This window comes from Caretta caretta, chromosome 10 (assembly GCF_965140235.1).
Source record: "Caretta caretta isolate rCarCar2 chromosome 10, rCarCar1.hap1, whole genome shotgun sequence".
Classification (NCBI taxonomy): domain Eukaryota; kingdom Metazoa; phylum Chordata; order Testudines; family Cheloniidae; genus Caretta; species Caretta caretta.
This window is the reverse complement of record NC_134215.1, coordinates 26,005,606-26,027,774: the sequence shown is the minus strand read 5'-3', so window position 1 is coordinate 26,027,774 and position 22,169 is coordinate 26,005,606. Positions and strand designations below refer to the sequence as shown.

The 22,169-nt window shown below is 42.9% G+C and overlaps 1 protein-coding gene across 3 annotated transcripts in view; it reads left to right on the top strand.

The window, feature by feature from the left end:
* The window catches only part of ABAT (4-aminobutyrate aminotransferase), a 148,086-nt gene that overhangs the window by 54,969 nt on the left and 70,948 nt on the right, over nt 1-22,169 (top strand). For all 3 annotated transcript variants that reach the window (XM_048867246.2, XM_048867245.2, XM_075132789.1), the window contains exon 2: nt 11,837-11,969. In XM_048867246.2, the coding sequence (XP_048723203.1) occupies nt 11,900-11,969 (70 nt within the window). In that variant the 5' untranslated portion in view covers nt 11,837-11,899. The remainder of the gene's footprint in view (nt 1-11,836; nt 11,970-22,169) is intronic.

The window sequence follows — 22,169 nt, the reverse complement described above, 5'->3', positions numbered from 1 at the left end:
GTTCTTTTGTTGCACATACACAGATGGCTGAATTCTTCACTCTCTTCCTGTGGCTGAATGAATTACAATTAAACAATCCCCAAATACCCTCAGCTAACATACTGCCAGATTTTTTACATTAGGGTTTTTTAAAGTGGTTAGAGCAGTAAGTCAGGATTTCTAGGTACTATCCTTAGCTCTGCTAGTAACTGTGTGATCCTCAGGGAAGTTGCTTACTTTCTCTCTGCTTTGATGTATTCACCTGTCATCATCTTTGTATGGCAAAAGAAGTGATTAGCAACATTCAAATAGCCAAGTCCAGATAAGTGAGTAGCTTCAGAAGTGGCTTGGTGTAAGTCTGAGATACCACCAGCAAAAGATTGACACGGGCACTATACTACAGTGTGGTCCATAGTTTGTGACTGGTGTCCACAGTTACATTGTCTCTCATCTTGCAGTGGTGTAAGAGATGACCACATCTACCATGCTATGTTCTGAAACTGTTCAATGTGGATCATTGTTTCTGGCATAGAATGAAGCCTGAAAGTTCTTTTGTGGGTTGGCAATCAGATGTTGTTTGAGACATTAATATTAGCCCAGAATTCTTTCCAGTGTACCTCCAGAGTGAATTAGGACAGCGGTTCTCAAGCTGTGGACTTGCTGGGACCTGGGGCTGAAGCCCAAGTTCCACCCTCACCTGGGGTGGCAGAGCTTGGGCTCCATGCCTCCCACCCCCCCGGTGACATATAGTAACTTTGTTGTCAGAAGGGGGTCCCGGTGTAATGAAGTTTGAGAACCCCTGAACTAGGACATTTTTAAGAGCTTTAGCCCAATGCCAAAAAGGCTTACAAGATTTCATGCATGTCTTCGTAAAGTTCTGGAGGTCCTCATGGATTCGTAAGTTCAAGTTGGTCATGGTTCACATGTACCTCTCTCTCCGGATGCATGTCACTCCTTAACTTGGGTGCAGCCAGATATACGTGCCAGAGTGGGAACCATTGAACAGATGTTGATTTTAATGTTCCAGCTATAATTCTCTTTGTGGCATTAAGCTACACATCCAGAGATTTGGAATGTGAGCTGTCTGTCCAGACTGGTGTACTAAATTTAGTAATAGAGTATATCACTGCTACAGTGGCTGTTCAAAATGTGTGTGCATTGGCACCCCATGTTGTGCCTATGAGTTTTCGGATGAGGCTAGTTGTTGCTTTTATCTTGTCTTGTCTTTTCCAGATGAGCTTTAAAAGACAAGCTTCTCTCTAGAGTTACACTTCAGATAGGGGTCATTTCAGATCTGTTGATGGTGAAAGATGACATTAAGTGGTTCCTTGGCAGCTTTGTTGTTTAGGGGAAAGGCTATTATCAAGCTTTTGGAGGCATTGGGGCAGAGTTTCTAGTACTGAAAGTATTCCTATGTTATCTTGAGGTTGGTGGAGAGGATGTCACTGATGGCAGTGAGGTCTTAACATCACTCTTGCAGTACAGGCAATCAGCATAAATGAACATATGCAAAATTGTGTCAGGTAAGACATTAATATAGGTATTATATAGTGAAGGTGGGACAACGCAGATCCTTGAGGTAAACCACCACAGAGGACATGTGCTTTGCTGATCTGCCCATTCAAAAGGACACTCTAGCTACATTTGCTCAACATTGTGGACAGGAGTCTCATAGTGCTATGGTATTTGATGACCTTGGGCAATAGCTCATATCTCCATACTGTGTGACAGGCAGCAGATAAATCAGTTGATGCTGTTTTGATTCTTACATTCTGCTGCAAGCCACCCTCAATATAACTAGTAATGGTGAGAACCTGGTTGCAGCAACTTCATGCCAGTCCGAAACTGGCCTGATCCTTTGGTAGAATGACTTCAAAGATGGGGTGAGATGGGCCAATAAAACCCTCTCCATTAATTTACAAGTGAACATGGGAATCTCTATTGCCGACTTAAGAATCGGACAACAGACCATAACGAACATCCTGGATTCCTCCAGGATAGACATCTTAAGACCATGCCTGATGTATGTGGTGAAGCCATACTTTGCATCATTCATGGTGGCAATGAGTCCACAGCCATTAATTTTATATTTTACAGCTTGCTTATAGTCTACAGCATGAGTTTCTTGCAGAGCAACATCAGCGTCATTCTCCTTAAGAACTCTTGAAAGATAGTCATACAAGTGACAGACCTTCTGCTTTAAGTTGGTACATACACAGCACTTGTCTTATGTTCTTTGATGCTTCCTGGACAAGGGCTCTTAACAGATTTCACATTGCTAATCCTAAGGGTAGATTGATTAAGCAATGTCTATTATCCTTTAATGACATTTGTTATGTTAATTAATAACATGTAACAAGGTTAATCAATAACATGTGAAGGTTGTCAAGTTGCTCCCTATTCACCAGTGAAATGGTATATATACCTACTTCACAAGGGTCGTGATGGTTAATGAGTGCCATGCATTTTGAGGCCCTTGAGTGGCAGGTACTGTATAAGTAGTCTGTCTCTGATGTAGTTGGCAGAAAGTCATTAGGTTCACCCATCCTTGCTCAGATAAATCCTGGGGAAGAACATGACTATGGCTAGAGGCTAGATGAACAAGCAATTTATTCTGAGAGCTGGACCCAACACCAACCCCCAGCTGTTTGTGAAATGTACAAAAATAGTTCAGCCTTTGGGCTCTTCATGAGCTGTTTTTCCAGTATTATTTGTTCATAATTAAATATGATGATGGTGTTACCTAACATCTACAAACAGGAAAGAAGTCTGATTGAATTCATTGGCGGACTTTTATGCTTTTTGGGGAAGGTTATGATGGGAAAGAGAGGAAGGGGAGAGCCAGCAGGAGATAAAGACTGAGGGACATTTGGGATGTTTTTTAAGCTTTCCCTATTCTCTTTTCCACGAAAGAGTGTATTACATTTAGCTACATATATGGACCCTAGCTTTGAAAACAACTGGATCCTCATACTTTAAAGAGGGATTTATTGGCTCTTTTGCAGACTTAATGTTCATGTTTTTTTCTTGTCACATTCACACAGAGTAATTCTGTTTTTCATCCAGATGCACAGTCTGTTTTGCAAAGGGTGCAAAATGGGTGACACATCTACATCTCTCTCCTTTTGGATTATTGTGTCTGTGGGTTGGGACAACTGCTCTCATAAGTGCCACTTCCCGATCTAGGAGATAATGATATGTATTTGCAGTGTGAATGCTTGTGTATACATATTTGTACATTATTCGGGACACATTGTCTTACCATGAATATTCTTGTGAAGAAGTATTAAAAAGGTTTGTATATATCATCCTAGCAAATTCAGGGTTTATTCAAAACAATATTTATGAATTCTCTTTGCAGTATTTGCCCAGCTACTAATTATGTCCCTTCTCGTTGTGAATAGTGCCATTCATGACTGTTGACTCCAGGATCAGGAGCAGTTATCTTAGCTGATTTGGGACTCATCTATGCTTAAAATGCTACAGCAGCACATTGGCATAAAGATGCAGCAGCTAGATTGATGAAAGAATTCTTCCATTGACCTAGTGCTGTCTACATGGGATTTTAGATTGGTGTAACTAACGCTGCTCCGTAGTGTGGATTTTTCACACCCCGAGCGATATAGTTATGTCACCCTAATTTTCTAGTGTAGATCAGGCCTTGGTTCCTCACTTTGCCCTCCTTTTTTTAAATTAAAGTGTCGCCTGACAACAGTGTACTGAATTGTGAAATGAACTACTCATCTCAGCTTTTGGGTAAATATCTATCATATAAACGATCCAAGGTGCTTGGAAAAGGAACTGCTCTTTTGCTTCTAGAGGTTGTATTTCCACTTTTGCCTTTAAGCGTGTTGATGGAACAGTATAGGGAAGTTTGCATTGTGGCTGCCTGCTTGGAATCAGGTCGATGGATAACGACAGAACTGCAGTCCCTAGGGCTGTCAGTCTTCCACCTTTCAACAGCACTAAATTTTCTACATGAAATTAAAAAGCCCTTCTTGGTCTCAGATCTGCGTTGGAAGTAAATAAACAGTGTGTGAGCTTGAGGGTATGAACACTCACATAGTGGCATAAATGCTGTGCCTGCCTAGCAAAGTCAAGGTTTTACAAGTGAGGGCAGCCAACAAAAAGCAATAATTAAGGAAAGAGCGCGCATTCTCCCCAAATGGTTGTGGAGATCTTTGGGGTAATTGCATTGCACAGCTTGTGTTTCAATTTTCTAAACCACTTCATTATCCCCGGTTAAATGTTTTTTCAGCAGCTAAGAGAGAAATGAATATGCCCCCATGAATTTAAAGCAGGCTCCTGTGTTTTAAACAGGAAGAATGAGCTAGAAGCCTGCAGTCAGCAGCAACGATGTCTTCTCTCTCACATTCTTGAAATATGTGTGTTTCACCTCTTACCCTGGCACTTTTTGTTTCAGATACAGATCCTGTGAACTTCATTCTGAAATGTAGATTTGTCTTGTAGGGTATGTTTTAGTAAAATGCAAAGTATTTCCAATACTAAACTGGGTATATGTGTCTAAAACAACAAATAAACCAAAAATAATAAAATAAATAAAAACCTATGCCCTTAAGTTTATGTGCCCTGTAGAGTGAATTATACTGAGATTGCTTGCATTGATAGTGCTACACTAGTGGGAAATTAGAAGAAAAATCCTAAGTGCAGACAGGATGCACGAATGGCCACAACTTAATGAGCATTTAGGCAAATGTACCAATCAGTTAAAAGATAGGGCTTTGTGAGAGGAGCTATGCATAATGGAAGTAGAGAGGGAATTGGTTTTCTTTACTATGTGATAAAGGATAGTTAAGCTGAAGAACAGGTTACCAAGGGAGATTGTGGAATCCCTGTTAGCTGAGGTTTCTAAGAACAGTTTAGGCAAATACCTGTCAGGAATGGTCTAGATATACTTATTCCTGCCTCACCATGGGGGGATGGGTTATATGACCTCTTGAGGCACCTTCTAGATCTATATTTCTATTAAGATTAAGGCTGCGATTCTTTTACGAAGGTTGTAGAAGTCACTGATTCCGTGACTTCCGCAGCGGCTGGTGCAGCTGACTTAAGCTCAGGCACCCCATGGCCAGCCGCACCGGCTGTTGCCGGAGTGACCCAGGGCCAGCTGCCCTGGCAGTTGTGGACAGCAGTGGCCAGTGCGGCTGGTCCTGGGGACCACCGAAGCAGCAGTCCTGGGGAGCCCCGGGGAATGTCTGAGCAGCGGTCCTGGGGCCAGCCGCACCGGCTGTTGCTCAGGCAGCCCTGGGCAGCTGGCTCCTGGGACCTCCAGAACAGTGGCCGGTGTGGCTGGCTCTGGGGAGTGCCTGACCAGCGGTCCCTGGGCAGCTGGAGAAGCAGCCCTAGGGGTGCATGGAGGCCATCCAGAGAGCGCTCCCCAGTGGCAGGGGGACAGTCAACTCCCAGCACTGGAGCAGGGCCTCCCTTAGCAGTCCTCCCGCCCCCTGGAACAGCGGGGCCCCAGAAGTAGAGATTTAGTAAGGGGTATTTTGGGGAAAAGTCATGGGCAGGTTATGGGCCGTGAATTTTTATCTGTTGCCCGATGACCTGTCCATGACTTTTACTAAAAATACCTGTGATTAAATTTTAGCCTTATCTATGATATAGTCTGATCTCGGGCTGCAACAAATAATAAAATGTTTTAAAACAGCTGTCAAGCAAAATTAAAGCAAGCTACTTAATTCTTAAACTCTTGTAATAATAATTTTGTGTTGTTTTCAAGGAGCTTTTACATAAAGCCAGTACCATCTCAAAATGTAATTTTAAACATTGCATGAACATTATAACTTAAAGGATGCTAGATAGGTAGGAAATAATAAAATAAGATTCTGCCAGCAAAAATATAAGATAATCTGTTCAGGGAAAACAGTTGGTAACACAGAGATTTAGTGGGAAGGAAGATGTGTGAAAAGCAATAATGCTGAAAGAAAACTAGGGGTGATATTGGAAAGAAAGTAGATATGCAGCATGATATGGCTGCAAAACTAAAGCCGGTGTGTTTGATCTGCATACACAGAAGCATCTCATAATTCAGAAGGAAGGTGGCCAAGACAAGCTACTACAGAACATGCAGAAGGGATCAATCCTGAAAGGGACTAGACTAATGACCTAATATATATAATAAATCCATTATTTTTCCCCAAGTTAAATTTTAGCCTTGTGCCATGGGTAGAACTTCATGGCCATGTTTTGTGTGTTATCAGTACAGAAAATAATGACTGGTTACAGTTTTATCAGTTTTGTAGGGATGTTTCTGAGGTAATGCCTTATAAAGCAAATTTAGTTAAGGGATGTGAAAGAAACCAGGGATTACAGTAGTAAAGAACAAGTAGATAGTTCAGAGCTGTAAGATCCTGGCTTATTAACTAGTGGGGCAATGGGTGGGGCCATGACTTTTTTGTCCTGTAAACAGTTTCCTACCACAGTGACATTGGCTTTTGACCCAGGCATATGCCAGAAGAACAGAATAGATCATAAAATCAATGTATAAAGTACAATTTTGATAGAGCACATGCTTAACTTTACATGCTGGTGGGGAGTCTCATTGAAGTCAATGGGAATACACAGTGTGTGAAGTTCAGCAGGTGTGTAAGTCTTTGAAGGATTTGAGCCTATATGGAGGAAATGGAGAGGAATGTGATGGAAAATATTAATAGGCATTAAGGGGACCAAATTAAATAAACCTTCTGCTGGAAACAAAGTAACTCTGCTTTCTACAAGTGGTAACTCCAGCTTCATTAAGCTCCTGATCCAAAATTAATAAATGTATATCATGAGTATGACGGCGTGGATTAGGCCTGGAGGCCTCCTACTGGAGGCTTCAGGGTCCTGACATGTCCATCCCAGGGATGGAGCAGTGGAGCTAAGTCCTCCGAGTGGCCTAGAGAGACTGCAAAGGGCAAGCCAATCAGAGAGGCTGCAGGGAGCAGCCAGTTAGTTACTTCCTGGAGCCAGAGGAGTGCAGATGATTACTCTTGGGGGAATTCTGTGCCACTGCTTGTGTGCAGAATTTATGTCTCCCACAGATTTCTTTGCTTCCCCACAGAAAAGTGACCTTCTGATGGGGAAGCAAAGGGAAGCCCCAACAGCGGTCATAAGACCTCCCTAGAAGTATGTTTTGGCTGCCCAGGGCAGCTGGCAGAGAGGTAAATCACTGTGGGGCACGGGGTGCGACTGGGGAGGACCTGGCTGGTGGCTCCTACCCTCCGCCGGACTCAGCTGCTAGTCCTGGCTGGGCTGGGGAAGACAGGACTTCCTCTTCCCCTACGTGGCATCTGGGGTTGTCCAACCCACCCCCAGATTTCTTCCCCAGCTGTAGGGAGCTCTGCAAACTGCACTCTCCCTGTGCTTCCTGCACCCATCACTCCTCAGCTTCAGGGGGAGGGATCACTGTATAGGGCGCTGCTCCCCCGTCCACCGAACCCCCATGCATCCAGACCCCCTCATACCCAGACCTTCCCGACGAGCCTCACACCACCCCCACACCCAGAACGCCTACTCCCAATGAGCCCCACTCCCTCTGCAGCTGGATTATCATGATGAGCCACCCGGACCCAGATCCCCTTCCTATTGAGCCCCAACCAGCTGCACCCCAGCATTTGAACCTCTCCGACTGAGCTCCCCACTCTGACCCCCCTGTTGAGCTCTATCCCCACAACACTCAGACCCTCCTGCCGAGCCGCAGCCACCTTTCACCTATTACAGAGTCCTATTACAGTGCACCCAGAACCCCCCAACAAGCCCTTGTGCATTCAGATCCCCCTGCACCCAGATCTCCCACTGAGCCACCTGCACCCAGATTGCCCCACACAGAACCCTCTCAGCCCACACCTGAGTCCCCCCACACTAAGCCCCTCCACGCTTGGATCCTGCCATGATGTGCCTGCTGCCCACACCTGGCATGGCGGGGCAGGGCCCTGGGATGTTTCTGGGGCAGGTCCAGTCCTTGCGCTGTGTCAGGGTTTGGTGCAGCCTCGCCGCTGAGTCCGTGTCCCGGGTGGGGAGCTGCACAGTGATCTCCCACCTCTGTGCAGCCAGTGGCCTGTGCTCCCCACTGCCACGCTGAAGCCTCCACATTTGACAAATAAAATTTGCAGAATTTTAAAATACTGTGCACAGAATTTTAATTTTTTTTGGCGCAGAGTGCTGTCAAGAGTAGATGATGATCCTGGCTGGCTAAAGGGAACTGCAGCACCATGGACAGCTCAAAGCTGGTAGACAGGGGTGGGAAAGAGTCCTGGCTGGCTACTGGGCCTGAACACTGGAAGGCTGTGAGCTAAGGGTAAAGCATTGGTGAAGGCTGGGACTGCGGGGAAGTGGCTGAGAGAACTGAAAGTAGTTTTTGTTAAAGGGACAAGGTGGTGTCCTATTCTTGAGGTCCCTGACTGGGACCTGGAGTAGTGAGTGGGCCCGGTCTCCCCTGTCCCCATAGGCCACTGCGGAAATGGCCTACAATCAGACAGCGGTAAACCCCCCAGAAGTGGATCTAAACTACTTAGTGGCCCAGCTGGGGCCAGAAATGACACAACCATTGCCTCCAGGGAGCAAGGCCTGTGGGTACGGCCCCATACCAGGGCTGGGACTGTTTAAAGACCACAGACACATCTGACCAGAAGAGGCGCTCATGAGAAGTGGGTGTCATGTCGTTACAGTGCGTCTCTAACTTTTCCAAAGTACACAACAAATACTATGTAAGTGTTTTCTCAGCTTGGCAGATTTCAAAACAGGTTTGATTTTAAATTGAGCTATGTCTAATCTATGTGCAACCAAATATTAGGCTGATTATCTTAGGGAAGATATAGGAGCTCTTTTCAACACAAAAATCGTCTTTCCAAATTAATAAACTCAGATTGACAGGGACTTTTTTTTTTTTTTGGAGACATTAGGGCAGCCGTGGACAAACTTTTTGGCCCGAGGGCCACATCGAGGTTCCAAAACTGTATGAAGGGCCAGGTAGGGAAGGCTGTGCCCCCTATCCGACCCCCACCCACTTCCTGCCCCCACGACTGCCCCCCTCAGAATCCCTGACCCATCTTGCTCCTTGTCCCCTGACCGCCCCCCAAGACCCCTCACAACCACCACCCTGGGACCCCACCCCCCACCAACCCCCCCTGCTCCCTGTCCCCTGACTGCCCCGACCCCTATCCATCCCCGCACCTCCTGACAGACCCCCTGAACTCCCACGATCCAACCCCCTGTTCCCCATCCCCTGACTGCCCCCCCTCCCCGAACCTATGTCCTATCTAACTGCCCCCGCTCCCTGTCCCCTGACTGTCCCCGGGACTTCCTGCCTCTTATCCAAACCCCCCGGTCCCAGGCCCCTCACCATGCCGCTTATTCCCGCCTCCCCCCTCTCCCGGAGCCTCAGCGCACCGCGCTCAGGAGCAGCCCAAGCCACGCCGCTGCAGCGCTGTCCAGGGCTGCTCCTGGATGTGGCGTGCTGAGGCGCCGGGGAATGGGGGAAGGCAGGGGTCGGGCCAGGGAGAGCCCTGGCCGGGAGCTCAGGCGGGCCGGGCACGATGAGCTTGCCCACTCCTGCATAAGGGTGTGCCTGGGCACACCCAGCACACCCCGTACGCACCCTATGGTTACGATCCAGATCCAAGTCTTCACTAGCAAGGCTACTTGGATTGTAGTGTCTTCCCTTGGATACCTGTGCGCAGCACTGTCACTGTGCCTCAGTGGGTCGCAGCTGAGAATACCAGATTCAGGACAAGCTGCTGATAAATAGGGCAGACTCACCCAAAACTGGCGGTCATTCTTCCATTTGAAATAGTAAGCCAGTAACAAAAGTAAACTTCTGTCTCACCACACTGGTTAGCAAGAAGTCAGAAATGCAGTCTCCTTAGGCATTCCAGCCCTTGTCTCACCACCCAGACACTGAACTCTGTGATGAGTTGTTACTGAAAACCATCACCTATAGGGCCCTCTAATCCCAAGAGATCAACCACATAGCCAGGTCAGTATAGAGCTCAGATCTTACCCAATAATCACACTGTTGCCAATCCTTTAGTATATAAATAAACCTTTAAATATTAGAAGAGAAAAAAAGGAGAGAGTTAAAAAGGTTAGGAAGTTATATACATACAATCATTGCAAAGTTCTTGGATCAGGTTTATAGCAGTGATATTACAGACTGCTGGCTTGTAAAGACTCTGGTAACTTCCAAAAAAATTGGAAGGTCCTCAGTCAATATGCTCCTTTTAGTGTAAGAGATTAGAGCAGGAAAGACGCAAAATGGAGATACTTCTGTGGTCCTTTAATATACCTTTTCCCATGTGGAGGGAATGTTCTCAGTCTTAGTTTGTGGAAAATTACAGGCACAAGATGGAGTCTAGGGTCACATGAGCGAGTCACATGCCTTGCATGTTTTGATGACTCATAGGAGTAGCCATTACCCATATTCTGGCTAAAGGTCTACAGGAAGGCTCGCTATGCTGGATGAATTTCTTCTATGGCCCATTGTGAGAGTTGTTTAATGAGCTATCAGCTTGAATGATCCATTCACATTGTGCTGGCTATAGTGGATGTAAACTATCTTATGGGTGTTACCCCAGGAGCAAACACATTTTAAATACTGGTACATAGTCAGTATTCATAACTTTAGATACAAAGATCATACATGCATAGAAAAGGATAATCGTACTCAGCAAATCATAGCTTTCCCACTAACATCTTACATGATACACTTTGTACAAGATTTGTTGCAGTTGTCCAATAGTGGCAATATTAATGATATAAATGGTCCTGTTCCAATCGTACAGCACCCATGGCTTTGGTCATGGAATTTGGCCCATAACATTGACTAGTCTTTGAACTATCTGTAGAAGATACTGAATGTTTTCAGGGGATTTGTTCTGCCCACCCCCCTTCCTGATGTCCTTTCCTTCTTTTGCAGAGTCTCTCTGGATGTTTTTTTATTATGTGAAGTCAAAAGGAAAAAAAGTCACAACTGCTTCCCATAATTTATGATTAATCTAAATGACAAATCTCTTTAAGAGTCACAAGTTAGTAACAATTTTTAAAGCTGTCATCAATATAGTTCCACAACAAAGCAGGCTAGAGAGAGTAAGTAAAATGAAAGGTCATCTTTTGTGCAAAAAGTGCCTTTCAGTGTTAGATGGTGGACCTTAGTTCATAATATAAAGGGGATCTTATATCCTGCTTGGCATTTGCAATTCCTGGAAGCACAAGGGTCACAAATTGTAAGTTGCCAACAAGAATCAAAGATACCACAGGGAGGCACTGTGGCTTAGTGGATAGGGCCCTGGACTGGGAATTAAAAGATCTGAGTTTTAATTCTGGTTCTGTCACTAGTTTGCTGGGTAACCTTGGGCAAGTCACTTGCTCTCCCCATCTGCAACGTGGCAGTAATAATACTGACCTTTTCAAGAACTTTGAGAGCTACTAATGAAAATGCTATATAAGAGCTAGGTACCAATAATAATTTTTTTACCTTGTAATAATAATAAGGGGGAGGGAAATCTCCTTCTCTCAGTTAACTCATGGCTTGTTCATCTTGTTTCATGTTGCTATAATGAGGCCATCTGTGAGCTCTGTGGCTGATGTAAATTGTAAGATTCAGTATGGCGTCCATGGGACTTGTAAGCCTTTATTAGGGATAAAAGGTATAGATGATGGTTCGGAGTCATTTGCCTGGAGAAGAAGACGTCATCAGATAGGTTGTGTTCTCAATCCTTACCCTTCCATTAGACTCCAGCAGCAACCCACTGTATGACATTCTTTCTGGCTCTCTCCATTTGAATGAATGAAATGGTAATCGTGATGATTAAATCAATGGGAACATAGGTACATTTTTTCTTTTCCTTTTTTTCAGAACATCAGCTGGAATAAGGTGCTCTCTCCAGTTTAAGGTTTTTCTGGTTAAAGAAAGAGTAAAATGGCCTTGATGTTGCTCAGTCGACAGCTGACTTGTTCTCTGCAACAGAACTCCAGGCTATTTGCATGTGGTAAGTATTCCCTTCATGCTTATGTAAAATATTATCAGTGTAATTTACTATTGCCAGGTTTTGTCTAATAGTCTTTGATCCTCCAGATTTTGAAGAATTACCACTGCATTCAGCAGCTTTAGCTAATGCTGCAGTCATAGCCCAGAAATGTCAGAAACAGTTGTTCTTAAAGACTGCAAGCGGTAGAAGAAATACTCAACTAGGAGCTGTTTTTGTGCTACAATAGAATTTTCACTAACTGAAACAAATCTTTCTTTTTCAAATGCGGAATTCTGCTTTTATGGGACATCTTTGTGACATTGCACAGTGTGGAAATGAGAAATCAACCATCAAAAGTGGCCTTTATTATTTCTTTTTCTTTATGCACTTTAGATATGATCCTGCATTCCCTACTTCAGTGAAATCAGTGGGAGTTTTGCATTAGTAAGAGCTCCCTTATTGAGAGCACTTTACTTTTCTGACAGTGCACCAGTTAGCTATGTGTTTCATGCAAGAGCTATATAAAGTGTCAAACTATTATCTGATCTTAGGTGTGTAATGAAAAAATTCTTGCTTGGATACTGTCCTGTATGTTAATATACTATATAGAAATATTAAGCTTACAATCTCTTCAAAGCAAATATTAAACTCCTTGGCCCTCATGATCTTTTCTAAAGGTATAGATTGAGCTGGCTTTTGTATGATAGGTAAAACAGTATAAAATTTAAGATCCAGCGTCTGTTTTATCCAGTTTTATATCAAATAGAATTTGGACTGAATGGCTTCTTCTTCTTTGCGAATAAATCCCAGACAAACACAGAAGCCTCACCTCCACTCAAAAACAAAACTTCATGCTGAAGGAATTGACTTCCTTTCTAATGTTGTGCTTCAGAGAGCAGCTGACCTCTGCTTGACATAGTCAGTCAGTCTATTCTTGTAACCATGTGAATGCATCAGTTCAATGCTGCAGTTGGGAAAATACAGTTGTATTCATGCCTGTGACGCACTGATGGTCTGTGTTGTGTAAATGAAGGGATCATCCAGTCAATAAGGTACAAAGGAAAGTGCTTGGAGCAACCAAGCCCTTATTGGCTATCAGTGCTTTGAGCTCATTTGTCTCTTGAAATTATGCTTCCCAAACCAGGACAATAATTATATTGCAGTGGGGGGAGGGGGAAGGGAGAGGTCTGAGGGGTCTGGAGTAGTAGGTCATCCACCTCCATGGCATTTTCCACCCATCAATGGGCCTGGGGATCCACTTTGGTGAGAGTGTGATGTGGGATGGGGTGTATGAGCACTGGCCTGTCTTCCTTGCCAATCTACCACAAATGGCAGTAAATCTGCAGAAATGGCTCCACCAACTTCTCAGAAGAGTTCCCTCTACATTGGGGAAATTCCTTGAGTATGGAGAAGCCCCACCAGGGAGTTAGAGAGAAGAGCAGATGGTCCTGGAATCGGGTATGGTTTCAGGGCTACCAAGTGTATAGTTCTGTGTTGTGAAAGTATCCACTGAGATTGAAGAGTATGGTAGGATTGGGGTCAAGCATCTGTAATCCCACCCACTTTTTGTGGTTCTCTGTACCCTTCTAGTGGTGACTGGGCCACATAGAGATTGATGAGCCTACTACATCCTTGGCTAACAGAGTGATGTCTTTTAGCTCAGGCTGTAGAGGCAGGCTCATGTTCTTAGAGTCAGAGATCCTAGGTTTAATCCCTGATGTTTACAAGACACCCAGGAGCGTGATGTTACACCCATCCTCTCTGGAGAACAATATGTGGAAACCTTCTTGAGTATGCTACCACTAAAACCCTCTCCCATAGATTTTCCATTATTATTATGCACTCGGAGTACATAGTGCTGTATAGAACAGAGAAAGACCTGCCCCAGGGAGCTTTATTGATAATTGGACCACAAATTTATTCCAGTTGTGAGCTTAACTGGGGGGACAGTAAATAAAAGTTCATAAAATGTCAGAATAACTTGTCACAATAAATGTTGATGGGAAAAGTTGCAAAAGGGGCACAGATTAATTAGTCTAAACAAAAAGACTTACTGATATAACTCAAGGACTATGTTAAAATCATGTCTGGTAAACAAGAGAAATGTGGGACTAGAAATTAATGGACCAAAATTGGTGTGTTGGAAATTAGGTCTAATTGGTGAACAAAATAATGAGGGGCTATGCTATTCCACCCATCACTTTTGGGGTCCTTTTGAAAAAAAAAAAGAGAGAGAGACAGACTTTGGAAGGAAAATTGGTGAACGTGGGCACTGGCTTACTGAAAGAGAGGAGAACAGGAAGGAGTGAGCTTCACCATCATGTCTGTCACCTCCACTGTCTCTCAGGAGCCACCATTGGGCCTTCCTGTCATAATCCAGAGTGTTGTCCTGACCAGAAAGAGGGACCCAAATGACACTGGTGTGTGTGCTCACTATCATGTGCTCTCTCTCTCTTCTCCCCCCTCCCCCCCAATTGTGTGTCTTTTTCTTTCCCCACCTTATTTCTTCTCTTTCCTTTCCCTCTTATTTTGCCTTCTGTTTAATAAGAATCTGGCTTAACCGGCTTAGACTGCATATTTTTCAACACTGCTGTGAGTCTTAGACCAGAAAGGCAGCTAACAGCAATGCCTTAAACAGCCCAATGCTGGTACAAGTTTGCCAAATCTTGGAGTGGCTGCTAAGTCACTGTGTGCTGTGCCTGTGTTTCTCCAGCAGCGAGGCTGCAAGTGAGAACTAACACCAGGCGTAGAAGCTGCCTATTTCTAGAAGTTTTGTATTTTTGCTGTTCTTTTCTCTTCAGTTTTGTGTGTCTTGTCTTTTCTTTTAGGAAAAGGGACCAGATTTTAACAGCTCCAGGCCATCTCAACTAACTTCTCTTTTCGTCAAAAAGGACAGTTATTGCCATCTTTACTACCATCTAAAAGACTGTCAAACAGGGCAGTTTTCATTCTAAAAATTATCTTCAGCCAAAGGAAAAATGAATAAGGGATGTTGTTAAAAAGAAAGCTTTACTGAATAGTTTATATTTCAGATGCTTTAACTCTTTTTCCTTTTTTTCTTTATCTTTAATAAAAGGTTAAAAGGATTTTTAATGGTGTATTTGCCATGGTACCAAACCTCGAACCTTGTTTAAAACTGTTTAATGTGGAACGGTGACAGGGTCATATTAACCCCTTTGATTCTTTGGGCCCATTTATTCCATCAAAATTAATATAACAGATTGCATTGGTTTTCAATTGCAGCAGAACCTAAAGCTCTCAGGTGAGAATCAAAGCCATTACAATGATATCCAGTAAGTTGGATGTTTGTATATTGCAATATTTAAATGACAAAATTAAAGTGGGGTGGGGGGAGAAAGTGACTGTTCCCTGGTAGAAATCTGTGTGGCTGTGCGCTGTCATGCTTCAGCTATGAGCACATATTGAGCAGAATAATTATGTACAGGTTGCCTCTACAACAAATGTATTCTCAATAAAAGGATCACTATGCTTGATTATTCTTGACTTCAAAAGCACAAGTATGGGAGTCTCATCAGAATGAAATAAACCAGTCATCTGACAAAGGAGCAGGTGTGAAGAAATGGGGAAATTGATTAGCTGAAATTCAGTGCAGCAGGCAAATGTAAAAAGATGAATAACCCCAAAATTAAGTGTTGAAGAGTGTGTGGGAGAAAAGTTTCTCTGGAACATAATATTAATAAAAAAAATTTCATGAAACTTTTGTCAGTGGAAAAAGAAATGGTTGCATTTAAACTAAGATAGATCTTAACTCCCCAAAAGCTTTAGGGAGAGGGTGGAGATCTGACTTTGGGGTGGGAGCTCATTTCTAATGTAAATGTTCCCTGCAGTGTTTTCAAAGCAGTGGCTATGCAGGACTGTGCTAGTCCATGAGAAGAGAACCAGAAAGGGAACTGACTAGTGTGTTCACAGTCCAAGCTGATTTGATGCTGGTGGCTTTTTTTTTTTATTATTTATTTATTTATTTTTTTGCATTTTAACTTGAAAAGCAAGCTGCACTTTTAAGATTCTGTTTTGGTTTCTAAAGTATTTATTTAAAAACACCCATTAAAATATTGGTTATTTTAAAAAGGACTTTTAACCAGTCTCCCCTTATGTTTCTTCACTACTTGATCTCAAGATGGCTGTCCCTAAAAGTAGTTTCTATCCCTGAAATGAAAAGATGGCAGATTTAACAACTTAAACAAAATAGATTGAGCACACAGGATGTGTGGATTTATATGAAATATATGTAATCCTGTCTTAATGTCAGTAGAATAACTTGCAGGAGAATCTGTGTATGAGTGCTTTTATGTTATGGAAACAATAGTGGCTCTAGGTGGTTTCTCCTCTCTGGATTGCATGTGATTTAGATTCTTAATAAAATAAAATTCTGTTTTGGTCACCAGTTCAACACACTGCAAATTGATCGGTATTGGTAACTTCAGTCTAAATATTTGTTCCACTTCACACTAGCACTGGCAGAGTTTTTGCTGTGCTCTGAGATGCACACACTCACTGAGGTATGAGCACTGTCTTCTGCCACACACACACACACACACACTTTCTTTTACTGAAAAAGCAGTTGTAGAGAGGCAGGATGATCCAGTGGTAGGGCACTAACCTAGGACTTGAGAGACTTGGGTTCATTTCGCTGCTCAGCCACAGTCTGACTGCGTGACCTTGGGCAAGTCACTTTTCTTTTGCCTCCATCCCCCGTCAGTAAAATGGGGATAATGGCACTTCTCTGCTTCACAGGAATGTTGTGAGGATAAACATGTGAAAGATTGTGGGGCTTTCAGATACTGTTGATCTTTGATTGATTGCTTGTAAAATGAGAAGCCCTGAAGATTCCTCACTGTCAGTCCTACTCCTTTGTCTATATTAATATTTGCCCCCTTCCTCCTCCCCTGCCCTGCACTTTTAGAGTTTGCTCTTTGTTTTTTATAGATGTACGGGAGGTGCCTAAAGTGAAATGCTGAACAAATTAGGGGCTGGGACAGAGTGATCTGTACTCTCACTAACATGTTTCAGGCTTGATTCTCCTCCCACTTATGCTGGTGTCACTCCATTGTTTTCAGTGAAGTAACTCCGGGTATACATTAATGTGAGAGGAGAATTGGTCCTAGTGTCTGTTATAACTACAGGGTTTCTAAGTGCTCTACTTTTGTGCTGCCAGGGGGTGGGGTGGGGTGGGGTCAGTGGGTCTGGGATCCCTGGGTATATACAGGCTCGCTGACTTTTCCAGTCTAGGGGTTTTGTCCCTTTTACCTTCCAGGGGACAGTTTACATTGTGCACCCTGTTTCTCTCCTATCTTGAGACAGATTCCAGTAGTTCATTCATCTCAGGGAGTGGGGGAGGTGATTTTGGTTAGAGCAGTTCTAATATAGAGCTGCTGTTCCGTTTTGTGTCCAGTTCAGTGTGTGAAAGGACATAGCCATGACTGTGGTTCCCATTGCTCTCCAGGGCGTTTGGATCATTGTAGTCCTCACTGATACTACATACTTTTCATGAGCAGCTGTCCACTCATCTTGGCCCTCTTTTTCTCAGGTTTGTCATGGCCTGGCACCTGCTGTTGCCTTGCTCTTTGAAGTGAGCATTTCCACTGTACAGCCTGTTTGTATCAGGTCTCTGTGTTTCTCTATGGTGGGGAATTCTTTCCCTACTCCCAGCTAGCCCTGAGTGAGGGAGGGGGTACCAAAGCACAAGCCACCTCATATGGAATTGTTGCACTTACTGGCTTCTAATGTTACGCTGTAAGCATTCTGTACAAACAGGCTCAGTTTGCAGAGTGTGATGCAATAGCAGTGTTCATTCTCCAAGCAGCTCATGCTAGCCTGGCCTATTGCATCTCCCTGTCAAGATCCTTTAGTAATGGATTCTGCTTCCAGTGGCTGAAAGAGAGAGATTGGTAAATCAAAATCATTCTTGTATTAGCTTGCAGCCTTCCAGCTCCTAACTATTTTTTTTTTATCAAACACAATGAAGTAAAACAGTGAATATTGCAGTAATAGATCTGCATGCGTTGTTATGATATGCAATATTACTGCTATCATGTGGCAATGCAGAAAGACAGTCTGCCTTCTTTGGAGAAAAGGAGCTCTCACTACACATGCTCTTGTGGAGGGAAGGATGAGGATTCCTAAAAATAAGTTTTTATTCCTACACCCAGTTTTCTCTCTTCCTTCCTTGAATTGGGTTTTCCTCTTGATTACACTGGTTTAACTACACTGCCTTCAGTGAAGTTACTGCTGATTTACATCAGTGTTCTGTGAAGACCAGAATTGAACCGTGGGTGTTTACACCCATCTTCCTCTTGGCTTTTCAGGGGTAAGCACTTGCTCTGCAGGCCTATACTAAACACAGCTCCCTCCATCACTGCTGCCCTTTTACCAGAACCACAAGGTTGGAGTTGCACTGCTGATGACACTGGAAGGCTATTAAAGGATGCACCTGTTAATTAATGTCTGAGATCTTTGGCTGGAAGTTTCTATAGTAATGTGAAGTATTGTTACACTTGTTAGAACTTGACTTTCATTTTGTTACTTTTGATGGAAAATATCAGTTTATTAAGCAATTTTTATCTATTTAAATTTTCACAGTCGTGGGAAATGGGGGGGGGGAGGGGAATGGTATTTATTTAATGACAGTAGATGTTGAGAATAAAAAGTTCAAGCTTTAACCATTATAACACAAATTGTCTACATCATGTGTCCAAATATACAAAGTACACAGCCTTAAATCAAACTCTAATGAGTTTTCAAGCAGCCCTTTTCTTACTTTGCTTATCTGTAAATTTTGATTATTTGATTACTGATGGAAATAATCTTTCGTCGGTTTATGTGTATACAGTGAAATTGATGTTTATCAACATTTACTGATAAAAGTCTAATCCTTCCAAGCCTAAGTATGATTATTAGAAATGCTGAGAGAGAAGGCTGGTGAATGATGGTGGTAAATAAAAAAAGAGAGCAGAAAACAACTACCCTTTTTTCTCCTGAAGCAAATGATGCCATCCCTGTTACATTAAATGTTACACCATGCTTATTTGTTAATGTTGCTGACATATTTAACAGCAAAATAAATGGGCTCTGTAGAAGTTTGAAAAGCCAGCAGTAAGAAGGGTGGAATTTAACTTAATATACTGACAGTCTTTAAACTGCAGATTGTTTTGCTGCTAGAAAATTCTCTACAAATTATACAGTATTTTAGTACTAATACTTATATTTACATAGCACCTTTTATCTGAGGATCTCCAAGGCCCTGTCTGACAGGCAAAAAGTGTGCTGTCATATTATGTTAGCCAAACATGATTGAAAAGCTCTCTTAATGCTTGTTCACAGGCTAACACTTCAGGCTAAATACCTACAGCTATAATAGGAGCAGCTAACAACTTCAGAGAAATAGCCTGCATCATAACAAGCGTACAGACGGCTTTACAATCGTGATAAGCTAACACAGTGTAAGAAAGTACCTCTTTTTGCCCATCAAGACATTTCCTAAGCATTTTACAAAAGTCAGTGGATGAATTTGGCCCACTGGATGAAATTTACAAACCCAGCTACAGGTAGGCCTTTTTTACACAAGAAAGTTATACTGGTGTAAACTAAACTGTGAATTTAACTCATTAGTATACCAGTAGTATACCACTGCACAGCCATTCTTATTCTGGTCGAAGAGTGGTCTTTTTTTTTCTTTTTTTTTTGTTCATCTTATGTCACCTTGGGAGAAGTTTAAACCAAAAAAGCCACTCTTATACCAGATATAAAGTGTCTACGCTGGCGGTTATACTGGTGTAACAACATGAGTATAAATGGTAAAACTACCAAGTTTTGTTGACAAAACTTATGTCGACATACAAAAGTTGACAAAACAAAAATCGCCAAAGTGTGTTCACACTTGCTCCCTCTGTCGACAGATCATGTCCACACTGGGGACACCATCATCAACAGTGTGAACAATGCACTGTGGGTATCTATCCAACAGTGCAGTGTTGTGGGAAGGAAGAGCTGATCTCTGCGTGAGTTCTCCCACAGCCCCCTCAGCTGCCGAGAGCAGCATCATGAATAGCTCTGTGAGCTGTCTGTGCTGAAGAACAGCAAAGCAGCGCAGCAGTCTGTCCCCCTCCCCCTGCAGCAGCAGTCTGCCTGCTGCTGTGCTCCTAGTGCAGGGCAGAACAGGAGCTTTCCTATGATTTGCTCTTTGTTGTTTCCCACACAGAGCAGCACACAGATACTTCCTGGAGCTTTGAAAGGGGAGGGGCGCATGCCTGCAGGGCAGCAGAGATCAAAACACTGAGGAGAGCAATCAGGGCAGGCATTGTGGGATACTGGTGAAAGCCAGTTCTGTCGACAAAACAATCAGCAGTGTCTACACTGGCTCTTTGTCGACAATAAATGAAGGGGAGAAGACAAAAGTCTCTCATAAAGGTGGAAGTTTTCTGTCACCAAAACTGGGCATTTTTTGTGACAAAAGTCCCATTGTAGTGTGTACGCTCTTGCTGTTTTGTCGCCAAAGGGCAGTTTTTGGCAACAAAACTTGGTAGTGTAGACAAGGCCTTAGTCTGCTACTGGCAAATGATCAGCATAAGTATGCAAAGTACATGAGATTGTTGAGGGAGGTTTCAGACACGGATGCTTTCTAGTTCTGAGGAGTAAGGCTGTAACATAACCCCAATGACATTTCACGTTTGATCATCCTATAATAATAAAGACAGTATTAATAACCAATTGGGAGCCGGAAACACCTAAAACTGTTTTTTTGTTGTTTTTTTTTCAATCATGCAATTACAGCTACCTTTTAAGGACAGAAGCCACATTTTTCAAAACCTGGTGCCCAGAGATAGGTCACTTCCATTTTATGTGCCTGATTTTCAGAGCAACCCCAGCACTCCTGTTGCTTTCCCTTTGCAGGTTACATTAATATTAAAATATCAGACTGGTTGGGAAATGTAGTTTGGGATCTGACTGGTTATAATCTCAGTGTCTCTCGTTTGGATATATAGTACAAAAGTTCATTAAAAGTAACCATAACGTTAAACATAACAGGTAATGATCTGGTAGGTCCTGACTCACTTGGATATAAGACCAGTTACAGAGAGCAAAGACTTTTAGCTCAGTATGTTGGACAGGGTTCCAACAAGCCATAAAATTCCTAGAGTTTATCCTGTTTTTGCATAGCCTATTTGTTAATCTCCACATGCCTAAGTAGAAACAACAAGGAGATTTATTTGGGCATAAGCTTTCGTGGGTAAAAAAACCCCACTTCTTCACTTGTATCTGAAGAAGTGGGTTTTTTTACCCACAAAAACTTATGTCCAAATAAATTTGTTAGTCTTTAAGGTGCCACTGGACTCCTCATTGTTTTTGTGGATACAGACTAACACAGCTCCCCTCTGATACTTGATGCCTAATAGGTATATTATTAAATTCAGATCTCCTTGCCCCAATAACAGCACATCCATTTGGGCCTGCCTGTAGTAGAAAACATGGGTTTATGTGGATCTTTTCATCCTGGAGGGGTCCCAACATTCTGTTACAATTTAGATAACAATAAAGCTGGAAACATGTGGGTCAATGTGTAAACCATTATGCGCTCAGGAATAACTGACACCTTTTTGGACATGAGTGGGAATGTTTGTTTGCACAGAAGATTTTTGTCTCTTACTCTCTTACAATGCGGCCTGGGCTCCTTAAATTTTGTCTGGACAGCGTCCTTCAGAAGGGACCTGGATTTAACACATCATCTGATGGTCATCACCTCTAACAGTGCAGCATCAGTATCTCTTCTTTCAGTACAAGAGTGCTGTGTCAGACAAGCTTGGCGGGAGATTCCTCAGTTGGTGTAAATTGTCACAGTTTCATTTACTTCAACGGAGTTTTGACCATTAACATGAGTTGAGCATCTGTCCACAGGTCTTGTTGTAGGAGCTGACCTGAGCCATATGCAAATGTGCTATTCTGAGCCATCTTGACAGTATTTTAATCTGTTTCCTAGCTGTTAAGATGAGAGCTCTTTTCTTATTTCCCTATGCAAATTTATTCTAGAACTTGACTGATATTTATTTGAGACACAAAAGATCAGCAAATCAACCTTTCAGAATTGCTATGAATGTATATTTGCACAGACTCCTGATTTACTTTAGTTAACATTTTTGTTTATTTCCCTTTTAAATAAAAATACATACCCTATGTAAGTGGGTAAATGGAATACTGCAAGGCTGA